This window comes from Hippocampus zosterae, chromosome 2 (assembly GCF_025434085.1).
Source record: "Hippocampus zosterae strain Florida chromosome 2, ASM2543408v3, whole genome shotgun sequence".
Lineage (NCBI taxonomy): Eukaryota > Metazoa > Chordata > Actinopteri > Syngnathiformes > Syngnathidae > Hippocampus > Hippocampus zosterae.
The window spans coordinates 11,564,758-11,586,732 of NC_067452.1; the positions used below are offsets into that span (position 1 = coordinate 11,564,758).

Consider the following 21,975-nt stretch of genomic DNA (forward strand, 5'->3'; position numbering starts at 1 on the left):
ATCAGGAGTAGGAAATAAAAAAGTGGAAATTCTACTTTCAATTTTTGTCTGAATTTTGGTCACAGATATCGCCAGAATGCACCACACCCATCCATTTCTTCAAAAATCTTCCGCCACTATAAGATGCTTTGAAGTTAAGGCACACATCAATCACATTATGAGGCACATAGAATGAATAGAAGCTAAAACTGTGGCTGCGGTTGCGTAATGCATCCAGTAGATAGAGCTCTGCTAAAGGGAATACAATACAGCTTTATTTCTATGGAGCTTTCACAACTGCTGCAGCTGTACCAGAGTGCTTTACAGAACAATACAATACAATACAATACAATACAATATATGCTGATTTATATAGCGCTTTCACAACAGCGGCAGCTGTAACAAAGCGCTTTACAAAACAGATAACATAAAGTAAAATAATAAACCCTCTCCGTGAGCCGTCACCTTACCGTGGTGGAGGGGTTTGTGTGTCCCAATGATCCTAGGAGCTAAGTTGTCTGGGGCTTTATGCCCCTGGCAGGGTCACCCATGGCAAACAGGTCCTAGGTGAGGGACCAGACAAAGCACGGCTCACAAAGCCCCTTAATGACAAATAAAATCGATGGTATCCAGTTTCCCTTGCCCGGACGCGGGTCACCGGGGCCCCCCTCTGGAGCCAGGCCTGGAGGTGGGGCTCGTTGGCGAGCGCCTGGTGGCCGGGCCTACACCCATGGGGCCCGGCCGGGCTCAGCCCGAAGAGGCAACGTGGGTCGACCTTCTCATGGTCTCACCACCCGTGGGAGGGGTCAAAGGGGTCGGGTGCAATGCGAGCTGGGCGGCAGCCAAAGGCGGGGACCCTGGCGGTCTGATCCTCGGCTACAGAAGCTAGCTCTTGGGACATGGAATGTCACCTCTCTGGCAGGGAAGGAGCCCGAACTGGTGTGTGAGGCAGAAAAGTTCCGACTGGATATAGTCGGACTTGCCTCCACACACGGCCTAGGTTCTGGTACCAGTCCTCTCGAGAGGGGTTGGACTCTCTTTCACTCTGGAGTTGCTCACGGTGAGAGGCGCAGAGCAGGTGTGGGCATACTTATTGCCCCCCGGCTCAGTGCCTGTACATTGGGGTTCACACCGGTGGACGAGAGGGTTGCATCCCTCCGCCTGCGGGTGGGGGGACGGGTCCTGACTGTTGTTTGTGCAAATGCACCAAACAGCAGCTCAGCATACCCACCCTTTTTGGAGTCCTTGGAGGGTGTGCTGGAGAGTACTCCTGCTGGGGACTCCCTTGTTCTACTGGGGGACTTCAATGCTCACGTGGGCAATGACAGTGAGACCTGGAGGGGCGTGATTGGGAGGAACGGCCCCCCCGATCAGAACTCGAGTGGTGTTTTGTTATTGGACTTCTGTGCTCGTCACGGACTGTCCATAACGAACACCTTGTTCAAACATAAGGGTGTCCACGTGTGCACTTGGCACCAGGACACCCTAGGCCGTAGTTCGATGATCGACCTTGTGGTCGTGTCATCGGATTTGCGGCCGCATGTTCTGGACACTCGGGTGAAGAGAGGGGCGGAGCTGTCAACTGATCACCACCTGGTGGTGAGTAGGCTCCGATGGTGGGGGAAGATGCCGGTCCGTCCTGGCAGACCCAAACGTATTGTGAGGGTTTGTTGGGAGCGTCTGGCGGAATCCCCTGTCAGAAGGAGTTTCAACTCCCACCTCCGACAGAGCTTTTCCCATGTTCCGGGGGAGACGGGGGACATTGAGTCCGAGTGGACCATGTTCCGTGCCTCTATTGTTGAGGCGGCCAATCTGAGTTGTAGCCGTAAGGTGGTTGGTGCCTGTCGTGGCGGCAACCCTCGTACTCGCTGGTGGACACCAGCAGTAAGGGATGCCGTCAAGCTGAAGAAGGAGTCCTATCGAGCCTTTATGGCCTGTGGGACCCCAGAGGCAGCTGACGGGTACCGACTGGCCAAGCGGAACGCAGCTTCGGTGGTCGCCGAGGCAAAAACCCGAGCATGGGAAGAGTTCGGTGAGGCCATGGAAGCCGACTTCCGGACGGCTTCGAGGAGATTCTGGTCCACCATCCGACGTCTCAGGAGGGGGAAGCAGTGCACCACGAACACTGTGTACAGTGGGGATGGGGCGCTGCTGACTTCGACTCGGGACGTTGTGAACCGGTGGGCAGAGTACTTCGAAGACCTCCTCAATTCCACCAACATGCCTTCCTTGGAGGAAGCAGAGCCTGGGGACTCTGAGGTGGGCTCTCCTATCTCTGTGGTTGAAGTCACCGATGTGGTTAAAAAGCTCCTCGGTGGCAAGGCCCCAGGGGTGGATGAGATCCGCCCAGAGTTCCTCAAGGTTCTGGATGTTGTGGGGCTGTCCTGGTTGACACGCCTCTGCAACATCGTGTGGTCAATGGGGAGAGTGCCTCTGGATTGGCAGACCGGGGTGGTAGTCCCTCTTTTTAAAAAGGGGGACCGGAGGGTGTGTTCCAACTACAGAGGGACCACACTCCTCAGCCTCCCTGGTAAGGTCTATTCAGGGGTGCTGGAGAGGAGGGTCCGTCAGGAAGTCGAGCCTCAGATTGAGGAGGAGCAGTGTGGTTTTAGTCCCGGCCGTGGAACAGTGGACCAGCTCTACACCCTTAGCAGGGTTCTCGAGGGTATGTGGGAATTCGCCCAACCAGTCTACATGTGTTTTGTGGACTTGGAGAAGGCGTTTGACCGTGTCCCTCGGGGAGTTCTGTGGGGGGTGCTTCGTGGGTATGGAGTACCGAACCCCCTGATACGTGCTGTTCGGTCACTATACCACCGATGTCAGAGTTTGGTCCGCATTGCCGGCAGTAAGTCGGAATCGTTTCCAGTGAGGGTAGGACTCCGCCAAGGCTGCCCTTTGTCACCGATTCTGTTCATAACCTTCATGGACAGAATCTCTAGGCGCAGCCGAAGCGTTGAGGGGGTCCGTTTTGGTGGCCTCAGTATTGCATCCCTGCTTTTTGCAGATGATGTGGTGCTGTTGGCTCCTTCAAACAGGGCTCTCCAACTCTCACTGGAGCGTTTCGCAGCCAAGTGTGAAGCGGTTGGGATGAAAATCAGCACCTCCAAATCTGAAACCATGGTCCTCAGTCAGAAAAGGGTGGAGTGCCCCCTCCAGGTCGGGGGGGAGATCTTGCCCCAAGTGGAGGAGTTTAAGTATCTTGGGGTCTTGTTCACGAGTGAGGGCAGGAGGGAGCGAGAGATCGACAAGCGGATCGGTGCAGCGTCTGCTGTGATGCGGACGTTGTATCGGTCTGTCGTGGTGAAGAAGGAGCTGAGCCAAAGGGCGAAGCTCTCAATTTACCGGTCGATCTACGTTCCAACCCTCATCTATGGTCACGAGCTATGGGTCGTGACCGAAAGAACGAGATCACGGATACAAGCGGCCGAAATGAGTTTTCTCCGCAGGGTGTCCGGGCTCTCCCTTAGAGATAAGGTGAGAAGCTCGGTCATCCGGGAGGGGCTCCGAGTCAAGCCGCTTCTCCTCCACATCGAGAGGAGCCAGATGAGGTGGCTTGGGCATCTGATTCGGATGCCTCCTGAACGCCTCCCTGGTGAGGTGTTCCGGGCATGTCCCACCGGGAGGAGACCCCGAGGAAGACCCAGGACACGCTGGAGAGACTATGTCACCCAGCTGGCCTGGGAACGCCTCGGGATCCCCCGGGGAGAGCTGGAAGAAGTAGCTAGGGAGAGGGAAGTCTGGGCTTCCCTGCTAAAGCTGTTGCCCCCGCGACCCGGCCCCGGATAAGCGGTAGAAGATGGATGGATGGATGGAAAATAATAAACACATCACATAACATAAAACATAAAACACGGACAGCCGTGCAGTCCTAACCACTTTTCCGTCACACGCTTTGTTGTTTGAAGCAGTTTGAGATGAAAGAGGAGAGAATCAAAGTGTCCTTTAACCAGTGGATCAGAGACGTCATGCTCAAAATGTGCACACGTCGGCTACAAGCTAAGTTTCAAAGTCAACAAGAAGCTGTAGCATCCATTGACGAAAAAAGAGAATGGTTCTTTCTCCTGTCCCATGGAAATCCATTTCAATTCCAAGCGGCGACTCACGGTTCCAAATACGCATCGGCGCTCTGCGCCGATGCTCCTCTCTCCTCATCCTCAACTTCAGCGGCCATCCATCCAGCCGCACCAACGCCAACTGTCCAACAGCGCTGACATAGCCACTGAACAAATCAGGGTTGTGAAAAATGCTGCCCATTACTGACGCAAAAAACACAAGCGCCCTAGGTCTGTCAAGCACCGACAGTCAATGGCGCCGATATTCCTCCCAATCAAAATCTGTGCTGGTACAGGCGTGCTGCCGAGAAGGCGCAACCACCAAGCACAGATACTGCTCCTTTGACGAATGTCGTGGCCAAAAAGCGCTGAAAACAGTCCATATCAGGTCCACACAATGAAACAACAAACAACATGTGACAAAACAAAAACAGCAAAAAAGAACAAAAAAGCAAGGCTCTTGAAGAGCACTTGCCGAAGGCTGCCTACTCGGGCGCCATCTTGGGGAAAAAATAAATAAATAAATAAATAAAATTAAATACTGTGTCGAGGAAATCTGAATATTGATCCACATATAAGGCACATTGGATTGTGAGGTTTTTGAGAAAATGTAATTCTTTTAGGCTCGCTTTATAGCGCAGAAAATACGGTTGTGTGTGTGTGTGTGCGCGTGTGTGTGTGTGTGTGTATATATATATATATATATATATATATATATATATGGGGGGCGGCCCGGTAGTCCAGTGGTTAGCACGTCGGCTTCACAGTGCAGAGGTACCGGGTTCGATTCCAGCTCCGGCCTCCCTGTGTGGAGTTTGCATGTTGCATGTTCAGGGTGTCCCCCGCCTACTGCCCGAAGACAGCTGGGCTAGGCTCCAGCACCCCCCGCGACCCTAGTGAGGATCAAGCGGCTCGGAAGGTGAATGAATGAATGAATATATATATGGCACGGAGACCGAGAAGGAGAAGGACGTGCCTGTCAAGTAGTTGCTTGAGTTGTGTATACGTTTTAAAAAGAACCAACACGACAGCTCATTTGTTTTCTGTCGCTTTGCTCCGCTGCAGAAACTACCGTGTGAACGCAAGTGGGGCTGCACCGACGCTGTGCCGGCGCAGTCACGCTCAGCGGCTTTGTACGTGTGAACGCTCCACACAATTTGCTGCGGTGCAAAATATATTGCAACAAAATACATACACCTTCACATTTTCTCTCTCTCTTTCTCTCTCTCTCTGTCATCACCCCTCCACTCATCCGCTTTACTTTCCTCCCTTGCATTCCCTCTAAAACTGCATTAACTCTCGAGATTACGTCAAACCCCTACAATCCTCCACCCCTGTGCACACCCCCCGCCCCGAGATCCTTATTCACTTGCTCACCTTAAAATATTCACCGCCATTCAGTGCGACAGCCCATTTTGCATTTCTTTCGAGGACATCTTCTTGTCATTAAACAAATAATGACCATGATGCTTTTGACTCAATTAGAAGTAATGTCTTCGTATATAAGCATGTCTCGCTGTTTCTTTAGAAGTCTAAAAAAAAGTTAAAAGCACAGAACTCTATCAATACTTAAGTGTTTGTCACCTGTGAAATCAATGATGAAAGGCTGTAACGTGGGTGATGAAAAGGAAATAGCAGGCCATCAAGTTTTATCCACCTCCAGAATTTCTTCATGATCCAAGGAAACAAGGAGTGAAAATGTATGAAACAAAACTCAAATAAAATAAATACGCAGAAGTGCTCGGAATTCCAGCCTGATGAAGTGACATTTCACAGAAGTACCTCGTGCAAAATCGTGTTCAGGATCTCTAATGCTTTCAAAAGGCTTTGATATTATTGCTGTATGACAATATCATTTTACAAGACTTCATTCACCCTGTATGACTATTCACACATCACAAAAATGGTGCTCATGCTCTTCCTGCCTCTTTCTAAGTGTATGAGTCTCACTTTCAAGTTTCTTATTTTTAACATTGTAACAACTATGAATATTTCAATCAGGCGTGGCAGTGATTTGTCACTTTAGTCACACAAGTCCTTTGAGAGTGATGGACCAGGCAGTAGGTGGCTTCTGATGAGACGCGCTGAGCTCTTCATGGAATTAAAATGCTTGTGATTAGGACAAGTGAGTGCCATTGGGCCGTGAAACTAACCCTGAGTGACACCAGGATCGTTTCAGGATGACCCCTGAAACAGAACAGTTCCATGTTGCCTCAGCAACTCATTTGTGCGAGTGCGCTGTACGCCAAAGCACAGTCCTCATTTCACAGCCTGATTTTTTAACTTCCTGAAGAAAAACATGTTTATGCAGCACTTGGCGATCTTCATCCAAAACCTTTCTTCAGGGGTGTCAAAAGCTGCAGATGAAGGCAAAATAACTCCACTCAAATGATTCACTTTATAAATTCATCTTGCCCCCTGCAAACACTCCCACCTACGGCACCCCCCCTCCCCCCAGCCATCCTGGATCCCCTGCACTCACCCACCCACCCACACTCCATCACCCCGCTGTCCACCTCTCACCCCTCTGCTCGTGCAGTCGCTGATTCTCCTCATCTCATCCCCTCCACCCACACTATCTCCCCCTCATCCCCTTCCAACATCCCCCAGCAGTACTACCGTCTCCACTTGTACATCTCTCTCTCTCTCTCTCTCTCTCTCGCTCTCTCGCTCTCTCTTTCTCTTTCTCTTTCTCTCTCCGTGTCTCTCACTCCTTCTCTCTTTTGCTTTCTCCTGTCCTCTACCACTCTCACCCCTCGGTCCCTCCCTACTCCAAAGCCTTCAGGCTCTGCTTGATTTATGCCTGCCCTCCCTATACCTACGCTACATACACACACATACACATACACACACACACACACACACTACCACCATCAGCCTTCCCCATCTCTTGTGGAGGCTGTGGCCCTGGCTAGTCCCTAAAAACAACAGAGGGAGAGCGAGCCAGAGAGGAGGACTGGGAGCAAAAGAGAATAACAGCTTTTTTTGCTTTCCATTCGCCCTCCATTTTTAACCCGACATTTTTTTCATTCCCCTCTCCCACACCGCTTTTTAAATTGCGTCTGAATTCTTGAGCTGTTTTAGTGCCTCCCTCCCTCTTCTCGCGTCTGAAATTACTTTTTTACCCTCTTAAGCATCAGCAAGCCGAGGTATAGCCTTCCACCTCGGCCTCCCCTCTTTGTCCATTCGAGGACAAACACACTAATCATGCATGTGGAGCATGGGAACAGTTTGAAGATAAGAGGCGATAGATGCAGATGAGGAGACATGTTGTTGCGCATAGAACCACAGATCATGTGGCGCCGACATAGCGTGTAGGTTTCCCAAAAGTCATTTTACTCTTACGGGACTTATTTTGTTTTGTTTTGTTTTGTTTTGTTTTGTTTTGTTTTGTTTCAGGAGTCATTCAGACGAATGTGAGATCATCAACATTTCACTTCTTAGGCTTTACCATTTTTGGAAGCATGGCTTGCCTGTTGACATTGGAGCAGTGGTGCAAAATTGTTCAAAAATTTGGGGCAAACGGTATTAGTACACATATTCTTAAGAAGTTGGGAGTGGGACTCATTTTCAGCTCTGGAGTTTCATGGCTGAGTCCGGCCCACTTAAACTTAAACAGATTTTTTTAATCAAGATGTACAATTTAACCCTTGCTAGTGTAATATTCCAGAATAGCTTTTCCTTTCACCAAGATGAAAATTCTGAATTACAATTGGACGTGCTTACAATATCACAGTCACTAAGTATGAGAATAGAAACCTCCTTGTTTCAATGTACCCCGTTTACGTTCACATTTCAAATTCCCAATTTCACGTAATTAATTTTACAATTGCTAACTTTTCCTCACAACGAACACCTTTATCCTCCTGACTACCAGGAAAAAAAATGATGTCCAATCACATTTATTTTGAAATTCTCCAATCCATGTGAAGTACCGGTAATTGGACTATTCCAAAAGAAATTTTTGAAATTCCGCTACATTTTTTAAACAAGCTCAAATACACTTAAAACAACTCAAACAACACTTTAACGTGTTCATAAGAGTCTTATAATTAAAATGCCATCAGCATTTCAAGACAAAATGTGTTTGATAAAAAGTATTACTTTTCCTCTTCCCATAAAAAGTGCTTGCACTGAGGGAAGCCATTTTCTTACTTTTTCTAACCCCTACAAATTTGGTATCATTGGAAAGCACTGAATGTCCTCTTTAGAGTAACAAAAGGAGTTAATGTGATTGGAGGCACTGGGTGGGAGATATTTAGGTTCACAAATGTCCTCCACAGAGGACAAATTTGAACTACTAGATATAACATAAACTTCATTATAATGACGAGAATTTTCCCACAAAATAATGAAAGGTCTTTGTTACAAGAAGCTAACTGCCGCCGCGACCTTACTTCTAAACAAAATATACAGCGTAGGATTCCCCTCCATTGCTTACCAATGCCACTGATCAGCTTGAACTGACGCAACCAAATACGGAAATAATAAAAAATACCTAACAACAGACACACAGGCGGCCCGGTGGACCAGTAGTTAGCACGTCGGCTTCACACTGCAGAGGTACCGGGTTCGATTCCAGCTCCGGCCTCCCTGTGTGGTGTTTGCATGTTCTCCCCGGGCCTGCGTGGTTTTTCTCTGGGTGCTCCGGTTTCCGCCCACATTCCAAAGACGACATGCATGGCAGGCTGATTGGAAGCTCTAAATTGTCCCTAGGTGTGAGTGTGGGCATGGATGGTTGTTCGTCTCTGTGTGCCCTGCGATTGGCTGGCAACTGATTCAGGGTGTCCCCCGCCTACTGCCAGAAGACGGCTGAGATAGGCTCCAGCACCCCCCGCGACCCTAGTGAGGATCAGGCGGTTCGGAAAATGAATGGATGGACAGACACACATACACAGCGTAGTGATTGGTGGAACCAAAAATAAAATAGGGGGACAATATCATTGTGGTCTGTGGGACTTTTCTTTTTTTCTTTATTTGGCTATGTGTCTGCATTTTGTGGGGATTTCTCCATTGTGAGACAAATACTGCATAGGTTTTCTTCTTTTCTTATCTTTCCGTATTATGTAGTACCAGTAAGTACGGTTGGCTGTCGTTGACCACTCGGACGGAATGGGGTGATCTCAATGGCAGTTCAAGTCAACAATATTTATAGAGCACTTTCAATCAGCCATCGCTGCATACAAAGTGCTGTACATGGAGCGATTTAACATGCACAATAAACAGTAAGACAAATCGGTAATAAAGGAGGTAGAAAGCACCAAACAGTAAAACCAAGAACAAATCTAAGTCATGCTGAGTCGAATGCCAAAGAATACAAGTGAGTTTTGAGGAGGGCTTTGAAGGTGGGCAGCGAGGAGGCTTGCCGATAGTTCAGTGGGAGGTCATTCCAGAGAGAGGGACCAGCAACAGAAAAGGCTCCATCCCTTCTGAGCCTCAGTTTAGTTCTTGGTACTTCTAATAAAGACTGGTCCACAGACCTGAGGCGCCGGGCAGGTGTGTAGGGGCGGATGAGCTCAGAGAGGTAAGGTGGCGCGAGATTATTCAGAGATTTGAAAACAAAGAGGAGGATCTTGAAAATAACTCTAAAATGAATGGGGAGCCAGTGAAGGAATGCCAGAGTAGGAGTTATGTGCTCCCTCTACGAGTACCAGTCAAGAGGCGAGCAGCGGCATTCTGCACCAACTGAAGGCGCTTAATTGAGGAGGACTGGCTGACTCCAAAGTAAAGGGCATTGCAGTAATCGAGCCGGGATGTGACAAAGGCATGAATTACTGTCTCAAAGTGTTCATGTGAGAGGAGATGTTTTATTTTGGCCAGCTGTCTAAGGTGAAAGAAGCTGGATTTAACAACGGCACCAATTTGCCGATCAAGCTTGAAATCACTGTCCAGTTTAAGGCCCAAGTTTGAGACCGTTGATTTCAGATAAGGAGACAGGGGGCCCAAATCTACAGGACGGAATGTACAAGGGCCACTGGGACCAAACAATATCTCCTCTGTCTTCTTTTCGTTGAATTTCAAGAAATTTTGTGCCATCCAGGTTTTGATTTCTTCCAGACAGGATAGGAGTTCACTGACAAATTGACGATGCCCACCTCTGATTATTTTGTACAGACAGGGTGTCATGTTTCAGTGTTGTTGGTTTTAGTGGTCTGTTACATGATTGCTCTTTTAAGTTCATTTTAATTTATTGCCGCTTGGTACATATTTCGTCATAAAGGTTGTGCAGTCAGTGCTATAAATAATATAATGGCCTGCTAATATATTTGAGAAAACAATAATAGATTTGAATGTCATGAACACACTTTATCTACTGCTTTCAAAATGGATCCAACGTATGGAGGAGATTAATGTGCGGCCTGAAAGAGCAGGCCCCAAGCAGTGCATGTAGCAGCCCGGCCCACCAAGACATCTCCTAGTATTCTTGACTACCCACTCTGGGCTGGCTTGTTACTGTAACAGCAAATTGCCTCTCGTCCCACACAAATTCAGCAATCAAGACTGCCAACTTCACCAGTCACACTTGGGATCTTGTGATGTCAAAAGTATTTCCATTAATTCGCAGAGTTTTTCAAATTTGGTGGGGGGCGAAAACCCAATCCCAATTATGTAAAACTGCACAGGAACAATGACACCCGGTCTGTTTATCAGACTTATCCCGTATCCCTACTAGGTTCTCAGACATGCTACAGCCTATGATGAACTGATCACAAGCCAATAGGAGTGCACAAAAAAGCTCCCAAATGTTCCTTAAAATAAAGCATGATTTTTTTTGAAGACAAGGAAAAGCAAGCATTCATTACAAAATGACACTGGCTGGCCCGCTAGGCATATTGCAGCTTTTTCAGTCTTTTCCCATAAAGCATAAAGACACCAGTTTCTGTTTTTGTTTATTAGGTTTTATCCTGTCAACTTATTCTTTCAAGGCCTCTTACTTACACACAAACACACAAATTCAGAGACATTAAATCTTTCTCTTGTTTGCACTTCAAGACATGCAGGCAAGGCCCTTTTTCTTCTCTGACAGCTCCCTAATGCACTACAAGCCTCCGTAACTTGCTCCTTAACCATCCTGGAAATGCTCTCCATTGTGTTTGGTTACTTTTGCGCAACTGTCACAGTGTGGGATCTCAGCTTTGAAAGTAGGGTTAGGATTTAATTCCAAAGGATGATTTTACACAAGGGCAGTGGTTCTTAACCTGGGTTCGATCGAACCCCAGGGGTTCGGTGAATCGGTCTCAGGGGTCCGACGGAGACTCTGCCATGGAGGTTAAGACACACCCGACTCAACGTGTCAATTAGTTGTGACACGCCCGCTTGGCCATCACTGGCTGCAGATGATCACATGACATTGCTTGCCCAATCAGTGCTGCGGGACATTTAGTTTGCTTAGTAGTCGACGTTATGAGTGTTGTGATAGTACATCATATATTTTTGAAAAATTATAATCATTTCTTGAAATGTTATTTACTTTTTTTAAATGCCTTTTTAATGTCTTTGTAAAAAGTCATTTTTGTTTTTCACTAATGAAGGGTTCAGTGAATGCACATATTAGCTGTTTGGGTTCGGTACCTCTAACAAGGTTAAGAACCACTGCATTGGGGTTCGGGTGTCCAAGGAGGTTTTCAAAGCAGGGTTAGGGTTGAAGATATTTGAGAGGCCGAGGGAAAGTGCCACATTGTGTGTGCGTCGGTGCGTGCATGCATGTTGGTAAGTTGGAGTGAAAAACGAATGATGTTTTTCCATTTTTTAAAATCTGTTTATCTTACGAGAAGGTGCTATTAGCTATCCTGAGTTGTACTCCCCCGCAGTAGTGTTTCTCAGGGAATGGGGGGACGGGAATATTTGGTACAACACACACACACACACACACACACACACACACACACACACACACACACACACACACACACACACACACATTCCATGAGCACAATCAGAACATTAAAACATAGGATCAGGGGTCAAACTGTCAGATGACCTTGACCTCCCTTTTCTTCCTTTTCCTCCTTTTTCATTTCATGTGTTTTAGCACTCACTGCAACAATACAACTCCCATCATCAAATAAACACACACCCCCGCATACATACGCACACATACACTGCAACCACATAATCAGCTGTATCATCCAAGAAGTGGAGGTCTGCAAATAGCTGAAAAATGCTCTGTCCCCTGCCAGATTTAGTCCAACACAAGTCATGTCTTTTATTTCAAGGCCAATCTTGTTACCGCATTGAAGCTCACCACAGTGCTCAGAAAGACTTTTCGGGTCCCCGCTCATACACATGTGCAAAGGGAACCACATATTTGCTGTTTTATTTGAAAGAGAGGGTTTTATTTATCAAAATTGTGCATGCCGAGTGGTTGGCTTCCATGGCAACAAAATTAAACGGAGGATCTCTTCAAAAAGCGGAAATCGAAATTATTCTCACTCCTTTATCAGAGTGAAATTGAAATTCCCCTTTCCATACAGAAACCACTGTGGAGGCCAAAAAAATGAGGCAAAAATGAGGAAAACACCCCCTGCTCCCACGTCAAAACCATTGATATTGGGAGGTTGTTAGCAATTCAACATATGTGCCCAAAGGAGTGATGTGACTGCTGCGTGTCTAAAACTCCAGATAAACCTGTTGCCTCCAAAAGACACCGCAACATTTGTCTGTGCAAATCCTGAGCAAGCCCGGCATCCCTCTGACAAAATCCATAAACTGCGTGGCCTGGATTAGGTGTGGACTGTTCCTGCCGCCGTAAATTATTTTATCTGTCGGAACAGGATGAGATTGAAGAAACGCACAATCTATGCCGACCCAATTACGCTTACATAAATGAAAGAGGATTATGTGGTGTACTCCCATTATTTTGTGCGGGAGCCTGTTTGTGGTCAGCTGAATACTAATTTCTAATATCTGGCGCTTAGTCGCTGGAATGTGGGTAAATCCTCAAAAATCAGGTTAACGGGAGAGTCCCTGGCGGCTAACGCAGAGAGCCATGTCACAGATTTGGGTAAGGGACGCCTGCCGTGTGTTGAGTGCATGCTGCTTGTTGGCCATGCGTCATGTGAATGAAGTATTGTCACTGTTTGATGACTGTTTAATTAGCGCATACGTTCCGTCTGTAGACGCGCATGTCCAAGCCGTGCTGGGAAAAGTGGCCAATGGTCACGCACTCGTCTGCTGAAAAGATGAGTAGCGTGAGGCGAGGGTCAGAGGTCACACTCTTTTCTCTCTCTCAATCGCATCCTCTCCTACCATTTGTCTGCCTGTGTATGTGTGTGTGTGTGTGTGTGTGTGTGTGTTGTTGTTGTTGATGTTGGCCAACAGCAGATCTATGTTATTGATTGACTCCCGTGGCTGCTAGGCTGCCCACTGAAGGAGGGGGCAGAGCTCTGATAAATTCCTGCACCTCATGTCCCCTTGCACCCACCCCTACACCTTCTTCTTAATTAACTTTGAATGTGTGTGTGTGTGTGTGTGTGTGTGTGTGTGTGTGTGTGTGGGTGTGTGTGCATGTGTGTACGCGTGTGCACATTTTCTACGTATCTAGTCTCCTTCCTCCACAGATCAACATCCCCGCTCTTTTATATGTTCCCTTGCCATTTTTTTTCAACATCCTTCTTCACTCCGACAATCCAAAGCTCCATCTACCTTTGTGTCACTTTCTCCTTTCTGTCACTGTACACAAGAGGCACCTATCACAAAATGACTACATCAACACAACCTTTTTAATAAAAAAGTCACTTCTGGTATTAATCACAGTGGTGCCTCGAGACATATGATAATACTTCTGAGTTTTACGGGATCATTTTCTTTTAATGGAAATATTACTTTATGGTGGCAGTGACAGAAACTCAATTAATTTCACAACAATTCTGAAACTTTAATGGTTTTTGTTGTTTGATACCACTTCAAAGTATAGTGAATTTATTCTGGTGTTTACAATCAAACTGAAAGAAACAACACCTTTATACAGCTTTGCATTAGTAACGTCCGATTCGCTTAGTGCTAACAAACAATGTAAAGAAGCCATTTAACATGCTAACAGTTAGCATGAGTACTGTAGTTGGGATTTTTGAAGCAACAAAGAAAGACAGATTATACAACAAGACCCACATGGATATCTTCTTTATCCTCGACGAAAAATGGTGATTTAAGCATTTAATTGAGTTGTAGTACAAACTTTGTCTGTATTATATTGCCCCCCCCTACCCCGGTGATCGCAACAAATTGCATTGCAGCATGAAATCGTGATGCAGAACCTGTTTAATTCTTTAAAGTAATTTTAAATATGTTATTATTATGATGTTTTTATAAAGTACATTATTATAGAGTACTATTTATTCATTCATTTGTTCCTTTTGCTTTACCCTCATGAGGGTCATGGGGGTGCTGGAGCCTATCCCAGCTGTCTTCGGGCAGTAGGAGGGGGACACCCTGAACCGGTTGCCAACCAATCGCAGGGCACATAGAGACAAACAACCATCCACGCTCATATTCACACCTCGGGACAATTTAGAATGTTCAATCAGCTTGTCATGCATGTATTTTTTGGAATGTTGGAGGAAACCGGAAAAACGCACACTTATGGACAGAACATGCAAACTCCCCTCAGGGAGGCCAGAGCTGGAATCGACCACTGCACATCTGCACTGTGAGGTTGACGTGCTAACCACTGGGCAGCCCGAGAGTACTATTTAGCTTAGTTAAAAACACATTACATAATGTTTTTTAATTACATAACAGTAATCAACTGGTTAACACGTCGGCCTCGCAGTGCAAAGGTCCAGAATTCGATTCCGGCTCCCACATTCCAATGTGGAGTTAGCGTGCCCTCCCCGTGCCTGGGTGGGTTTTCTCCAGGTACTCCGTTTTCCTCCCGCATTCCAAAAACAAGCGTGGCAGGTCGGGCACTCCAAATTGTGCCTAGGTGTGATTGTGAGTGCGAATGGTTGTTCGTCTCTGTGTTCGTCTCAGTTGGCTGGCGACCAGTTCATGGTGTACTCCCAGCTGTCTTCGGGCAGACAGCTGGGAGAGGCTCCAGCCCACCCGCAACCCTTATGGGGATAAATGTATTAACAAAGGATAGAGGATGAAAACGCATTATAATAATTTTTATTGTTTATTTATTTATCTTTGGGGGTGGGGGGTGGCTCGAATAGATTCATGGCATTTCCCATCATTTCAACCCTCTCTTTTCAATTCACTCTCATCTCAAGTCAACACTGTTAGCTTCTTGAACTGAGATGCATCATTTGCAGACCCGGTACTAATTCATTCATTCATTCATCTTCCGTACCGCTTGATCCTCACTAGGGTCGCGGGGGGTGCTGGAGCCCATCCCAGCCGTCTCCGGGCAGTAGGCGGGGGATACCCTGAACTGGTTGCCAGCCAATCGCAGGGCACACATAGACGAACAACCATCCACACTCACACTCACACCTAGGGACAATTTAGAGTGTTCAATCAGCCTGCCATGCATGTTTGATTAGATGAGACATGACAACCCCCACATACTATGATACAACTCTACACAATTGTCAACAGCATATTCCATTGTCTTATTTATGATGATGATGGTCACAAACATTTATCTGCACTTGAACATTCCCCCCCTGAGTCAATGGTCATTCATCTCTATGGGTGATGAAAATGACAAGTATGAGAGTGGTCAACATTGACCGAGTGCGCTGTGTGAAGAGGCTGTGGAGCCATCAGCATTCCAGACATGGAGGCAAACTCCCATCACTGTCACCTTGACTTCCTTTGCACAAGGCAAGACTACACAGCCAACATACATTACAGTCCACCATTGTCGTTCACGTGGACTAAACCCTTGACGTTCGCTTGCATGTTTTCATTTTTGTTTATCTTGCACTGATATAATAAAGAACTGCACTTAACCAAATTAGCACACTCATGCGCCTTCAACAGTTGCTCAGGTCAAAATAGTCTTTAAGAATCAAAGTGCCAAAACGCACAACTAAATGATAGAGCTCCAGACTTTGGGAACACACATCCCTGATGCCATTTTAGCTGGGTAGAAAACTTTGAGAAAACTCCGCACTCTGACAATTGTAGACAGCTGTTGTGCACCAGTGTATCAAAAGAGGTGACAAATGAAGGAGCGAGCATTTCAAAGGATACCAAAGGCAGAACCAAGTCGTAGCACTGGCGTTCAGCTCCTGCCATGAATGAGAGCGCTAGCGCCTCCCTCGTCCCCATCCGGTGCGCCCTCTCGACAGCGAACGCTCGCAAGAGCTCACCAGTGACTGCCGTCGACATAGTTGGAAAAAGTACTCCTGGCGCGTGATAGCGAGCTGTAATATCAAACCTGTTCAGCTTGCACTGTCTCTCATTATTTCCATTCCATGAATTCACTTGGAGGCGGCCCGGTAGTCCAGTGGTTAGCACGTCGGCTTCACAGTGCAGAGGTACCGGGTTCGATTCCAGCTCCGGCCTCCCTGTGTGGAGTTTGCATGTTCTCCCCGGGCTTGCGTGGGTTTTCTCCGGGTGCTCCGGTTTCCTCCCACATTCCAAAAACATGCATGGCAGGCTGATTGGACGCTCTAAATTGTCCCTAGGTGTGAGTGTGGGTGTGGATGGTTGTTCGTCTCTGTGTGCCCTGCGATTGGCTGGCAACTGATTCAGGGTGTCCCCCGCCTACTGCCCGAAGACGGCTGGGATAGGCTCCAGCACCCCCCGCGACCCTAGTGAGGATCAAGCGATTCGGAAAATGGATGGATGGATGAATTCACTTGGAGGGAATATTCAATGATGAACACTTATTTTATCACAGCTCTCAACCGTAAATCCTTCGACTGTCACCGCTACCATCTTCCCAGCATGACTGCGTAAACAAATGCACACAGGGATCAGTCATACGACGTCTGGAGCTCTATAATGGGAACCTTGTCTCTGTCCAATTGGCTGAAAATTGTCATTGCCGATTACTACTGTGTTCTTGAGATGATCATAAATGACTGATGAATAAACAAATGCCAGAATCATGTGGAATTTAATGCCATCCTATACGCCTTTTGGCATTCAGTTAGGAACCGTAGAATGGGCTTTGTCAACTGGTGCAGTGACAAAGTGACTGAGAGAAAGTTCAACAAGACTTCTAATTGGCACTCTCTTGGCATGCACCATAATCACGGCCACAGTGCTGCTGCACATAATCCAACCCGTGCCGAGAATGTAAAGTGATTGATTGAAAACCATCAAATTTGAATCTAAAAAATACATTAATCTAAATAGGCCCTTGAATCCTGTAGGGCCCCTGAGCTTCCGGCAAGCCAATTGGCACCATGTAGCTTTGCAAGGACCACGTGAGCAGCCCGTTGTGGCCTGTTCTAAAAATAGCTCAGCAGTGCTGGGAGATTGATTTTCTCAGAGTGATGACAAGGTGATCATTTGAAAATGTAAACATTGGCAGAGAGATACATAAAAAAAGTGTTGCGTATGACATTGTTCAGCTACCAAATCATTGTTAGAATTCATTGACATGATTAGTGGCTTTGCATACATGTACATCATTAATCAAAACTGAAACATAACTTTGTTCAAGGTAATTTAAGCAAATTTATTTCAGAAGTTTGTGTCAACCAGAAGCCAAGAATTAGCTCTCATTTTCTAAAAGGTTGGTGACCCCTGGTATGCAGTAGATGTCTCAGCTTGTCTCAGCTCCTTGCAAATGATAAGCAATATATGTCAATCATATAAGCCATGCAAAGGTATTCACAGTGCTCAGTGAAAAGTATCAGTGCTGTAGTTGTAGTTGTAGGTTTGTGGAAATGTTGGCTGCCCTCAGCTTTGTTGCAGCGCTCCTGTGGAACTTCCAACATCACAACGAATGCTGACAGCTTCGCGACACTCTCGCCTGTCCATACTCAGACGGAATGTGTGAGTTCCTTCCGAACTTTCTAACCTTAGCGGACGGACTTCTGGTGATGAAGCACGAGAGTTGAATGAAATGTAACGCTTGTCTGCGTGTAAACAATGGCTCTGCTGAGAGGGTGAGAAGAATTGCTTTAATACGGCGTTTGTAGTGTTCTCTCTCGCTCAAGATGATATCACTGTCAAGTGAAGGCTTGAAATCGTGACGGCTTTTTCAAATACGTTTTTGTATGAGCTCTATCCTTTTTATCCTCTCAACGAGTGAGTCACAAATCCAGACTGGTGGAGTCTACAGCCTACACAGAGGCTTGTAAAGTTGAGGCAACGCTGTGTGAGGCATTGCCCGTTGCCGCTCACTTGACTTGCGCTTTTCTGGCTCGAGTTGCATGAACAGTTTGGTAGAAGCTGAACAATTATTTGTAATCAATTTGAAATTGAAATCTAGTAGCATGGAATTTCCAAATTGCAAAGGCTGCAATTAGGGTGGGGTGATGGTGACCACCTCTGCTTCATTTCTGTCGGTCTGTGTTTTTACATGAAGTAACATATTTTTCACATTTCAAGTTACTTCGCATTGTAAGTTGCACCACTAAAAAGAAACTATCATGAAGAAGAAAAACAACATGCACATGATTATAAGTCACATTTTTGGGGGTAATTTATTTTACAAAAACCAAGACGTAGAACAGCAGATTTCAGACTCTTATCCTGTTGGTGGATGCCGGTGTTCTGATTGGATTTGAAACTATCGCTTCCAACGACGGAAACATTTTTCTTTTTCTTTTTTGTTTGTTTAAAATGGCTTACCTTGACTTGGATTTTACATCCTTTGGTGCTGTCAACAATACATCTTGATTGGATGTTGCGTGCGAGACTAGCAAGCTAGCTAGAGAGACACTCCCTTCGTTTATTGCCGTGAGAGACGGCAGCAAAGACACGACATAATCACGCAGTTGCCACGACTACTTTTTCTTCTTCTTCCAATTCGTCTTCGGGGATTTCAACTACCTCCTGAAATTGTGTGCGTGCAATTATACTCAGCGATTTATTATGATAATGAAACAGGGATTTTGTCTTTAAGTCCGAGCTCTCGAGTGTAAGTCACAGGACCAGCCAAACTATGAAAAATAGCTTGACTTTGTCAGGAGAAACATACTGTATGTGTATTTTATTTAGTTAGTTATTGATGTATTTATTTATGTTGTGTCTGGACAAGTTGAGTGATTAAGAAGTGTAATCCACACGTTCATGCGTCATTGTTCCTTGAAAACGTTGAAAAGGTTGAAGAGCATCGAGAGCCATATCCTGCCTGTTTTCGGTCCCTCCCTACTCCAACACACCTGATTCAAATGATCAGCTCATCAGCAAGCTCTGTCGAAGCCTGAACAATTGAATCATGTGTGTTTGTTTTAGGGAGGGACCTAAAACCGGCAGGAAATGGCTCTCGAGGAACTGGAGTTCCCTACCCTACCCCTGAGCTAAAGCCACAAATTTGTTCGCGTTATTACTGCCAATCGGATTTATGTTTTATGGACTTTCGTTTATGCTACACTTGTTTGGTGGAACTTTGTGAAGTTTTTGTGAAGCCAAGACTGCATTTAGTAAGTTCACAACTGTAATTGAGGTAAATAAATAAACTCTCATATTAATTCAAGGGTCATTTGCCTTCATTTTAGCATCATCCAAGGCGAAAAACAATGAGACCAAAACGGTTATGTATGACCTTGTTTACTGTAGTACAGATTAACTCTTTGATTATTTAAAAAAAAAATTTGAAAGAGGACCTTGAAAGAATGTTAAATACCAATCGCAATGTTGTGAAAAAAATGTCAAATTATCGTGATTATGAAGAAGATATCCTTTCAAATAAAGGATATCTTATCTTATCTTTATTTGTCCCACACTGGGGAAATTTACAGTCGACAGCAGCAAGATTGTGGGTAGAAAGAAGAAAAAGAAAAAAAAAAGATGATTATTCTTCAAGATCGTTCAGCCCTCTCACGTTTCCTGTCACTTCCTGTCTACTCAGACGCAGACGTGAACGAGCCCAACAGCTCCGACAGCCGCGGCGAACGCCTGGACTTCTTTCTCAAGCAGGAAGAGGCTCTCGCAGTGGAGTCTGGCTTCCTGGGTACCAACGAATCGGAGGAGGCGGCAGGTGGAGGCAGCGCCGGAGGCGGAGGCAGAGGCGGCGGTGGGATAATCTCTTCTGTGGCCAACCTGAAGGCGGCGCTGATGAGTAAGAACAGCCTGCTGTCACTGCGGGCTGAGCTGATGGGAGATGATAACCCCTTGCTCTATGAGTACCTTCCCAAAGGAGGACACTCCTTGACGTGTAAGTCCTTATTTACTCACACAAACACACATTCGAGACCTATTTTTTGACGTGTCACAAAATAGTAATATCACATTGCGATTACCTAAGAATCTGGATAAAATAGATCGATTGCTTTTTTTATTGATCAGCTTTCTACCTTGTTTTGTCATTATTGGGAGAAATCATGAAGATGATCAGTGTCCGCCCTTCAATAATATTATTAATCGTTCTTAATATGTTTTTTTTATTTCAAAAGTGTGTATCAAACTGACAACCAAGAAGTTGCTCTCAGTTTCAAAAATACCCGAGGTCTATTATATGGGTCAATTTCTGCTCTCACTATACTAACACCATTATGTTTATGGATACCAAAGTAAACCAGAAAGTTGTCTCCAAACTGAGAGTCAAATGTCAGGAGAGTACAGAAGAACTGTTTTTGATTGTACCACCCCAGCCATAAGAGAAGATACAACCAAAGTTGTCAGCGAAAGAGAAAGATACTTCAACAATTTCAAGAAAAGCTGACCCAATATAGAAAATAAGTAGTTTGGAATCCATGGATCCAATTGGTCACATGATCACAATAAGGGCTATGGTAGAACTGAAATGCTCCGTGCACAGGAGAAAAATCCGAGTTATTATGGCAAAAACTGTTGCCACCGCGCCATCTGCTGATACACCGGCCTGATTGAATCACCTTTTGTTTCACAGACTCAGTCTATGTGCGGTCAGTTCACTGGCCTTCTTTATTCATCTTAGATCTGACAGCGATCTGTGTGAGGGAAAAAAATTGGGTCACGATGCACGTACGATATTCAGCAGGAGTTGATCATCGGTCCGCATGAAACCTTCACTCGTTCCGCACAAGGACTGTGGTCTGCCAATTGAAGATGCCTGCGGTATGCACCTACTGTAGAGTAAACATTTGCGTGCATGTGCGCGCGCGCGTATGAGTGGAGCCACTCGACTGCATGTGGTTGTCAATGGTGACTCGTCAGCGGTGACTCAGTGTGAGAACATTTTGTTGGGATAGCTTGTGCTGCCGTGGGAAGATTTGTTTGGTTATTTGTCAAAGTTCCTTTGAGTGCATCACTGCAGCTGTTTGTCAGTTTTATCACTCAATTAACTGCACATGAAATGTCTCCAAAAGTGAAAAAAAAAATAGATTCATTTGTTGTTGGAACTGCATTTAGCCGTTATCTTTTCTTTCTAAGACATTTGCTTACACTTCATGTTCTGCTAAGTGATGCAGCATTTAGTAGAACCCAGAAGCTCATAAAAAATCCCATCAATAATTTCAACAACTGAGAGTGAAACATCCTAATTGACCACATTAGCAATTTTTTTTCTTATTTTCCAGTTCGTGCGTTCGTGTGTGCGTGTTTGAGTGTGCGTACTGGCGTGTGTAGTCAAGATGATGCACGTTGTGTGTTTGTGTTTCATTGCTTTTACTGGTCGTAATTGGATCTTTTGTCCTTAACTGCGTCTGCCTTTGAGCACTGCAAAAACGAAAAGGAAAAAGAGGAACAACTCTGCGCCCGGTCATGCCCCACTCAGCTACAAAATGAAAGCCGGCGACTGAATAGATCGAAACGCATGCACACGCACGCATGTGCTCGCTCGTGCGCCTCACCTATGCGAGTGCAAAGTGTGTGAGATTGAGATGTTTCGGTTGCCTTCAAAAGATCTGAGATGCTCTCACAGGCCACGAGCCTGTGACTGCAGCTCCAGAGA

At 45.9% G+C, this 21,975-nt stretch overlaps 1 protein-coding gene across 5 annotated transcripts in view; it reads left to right on the top strand.

Moving 5' to 3' along the window:
• Nucleotides 1-21,975, top strand: part of zbtb46 (zinc finger and BTB domain containing 46) — a 102,927-nt gene that overhangs the window by 65,440 nt on the left and 15,512 nt on the right. For all 5 annotated transcript variants that reach the window (XM_052056450.1, XM_052056440.1, XM_052056420.1 and 2 more), the window contains one exon: nucleotides 19,954-20,259. In XM_052056450.1, the coding sequence (XP_051912410.1) occupies nucleotides 19,954-20,259 (306 nt within the window). The remainder of the gene's footprint in view (nucleotides 1-19,953; nucleotides 20,260-21,975) is intronic.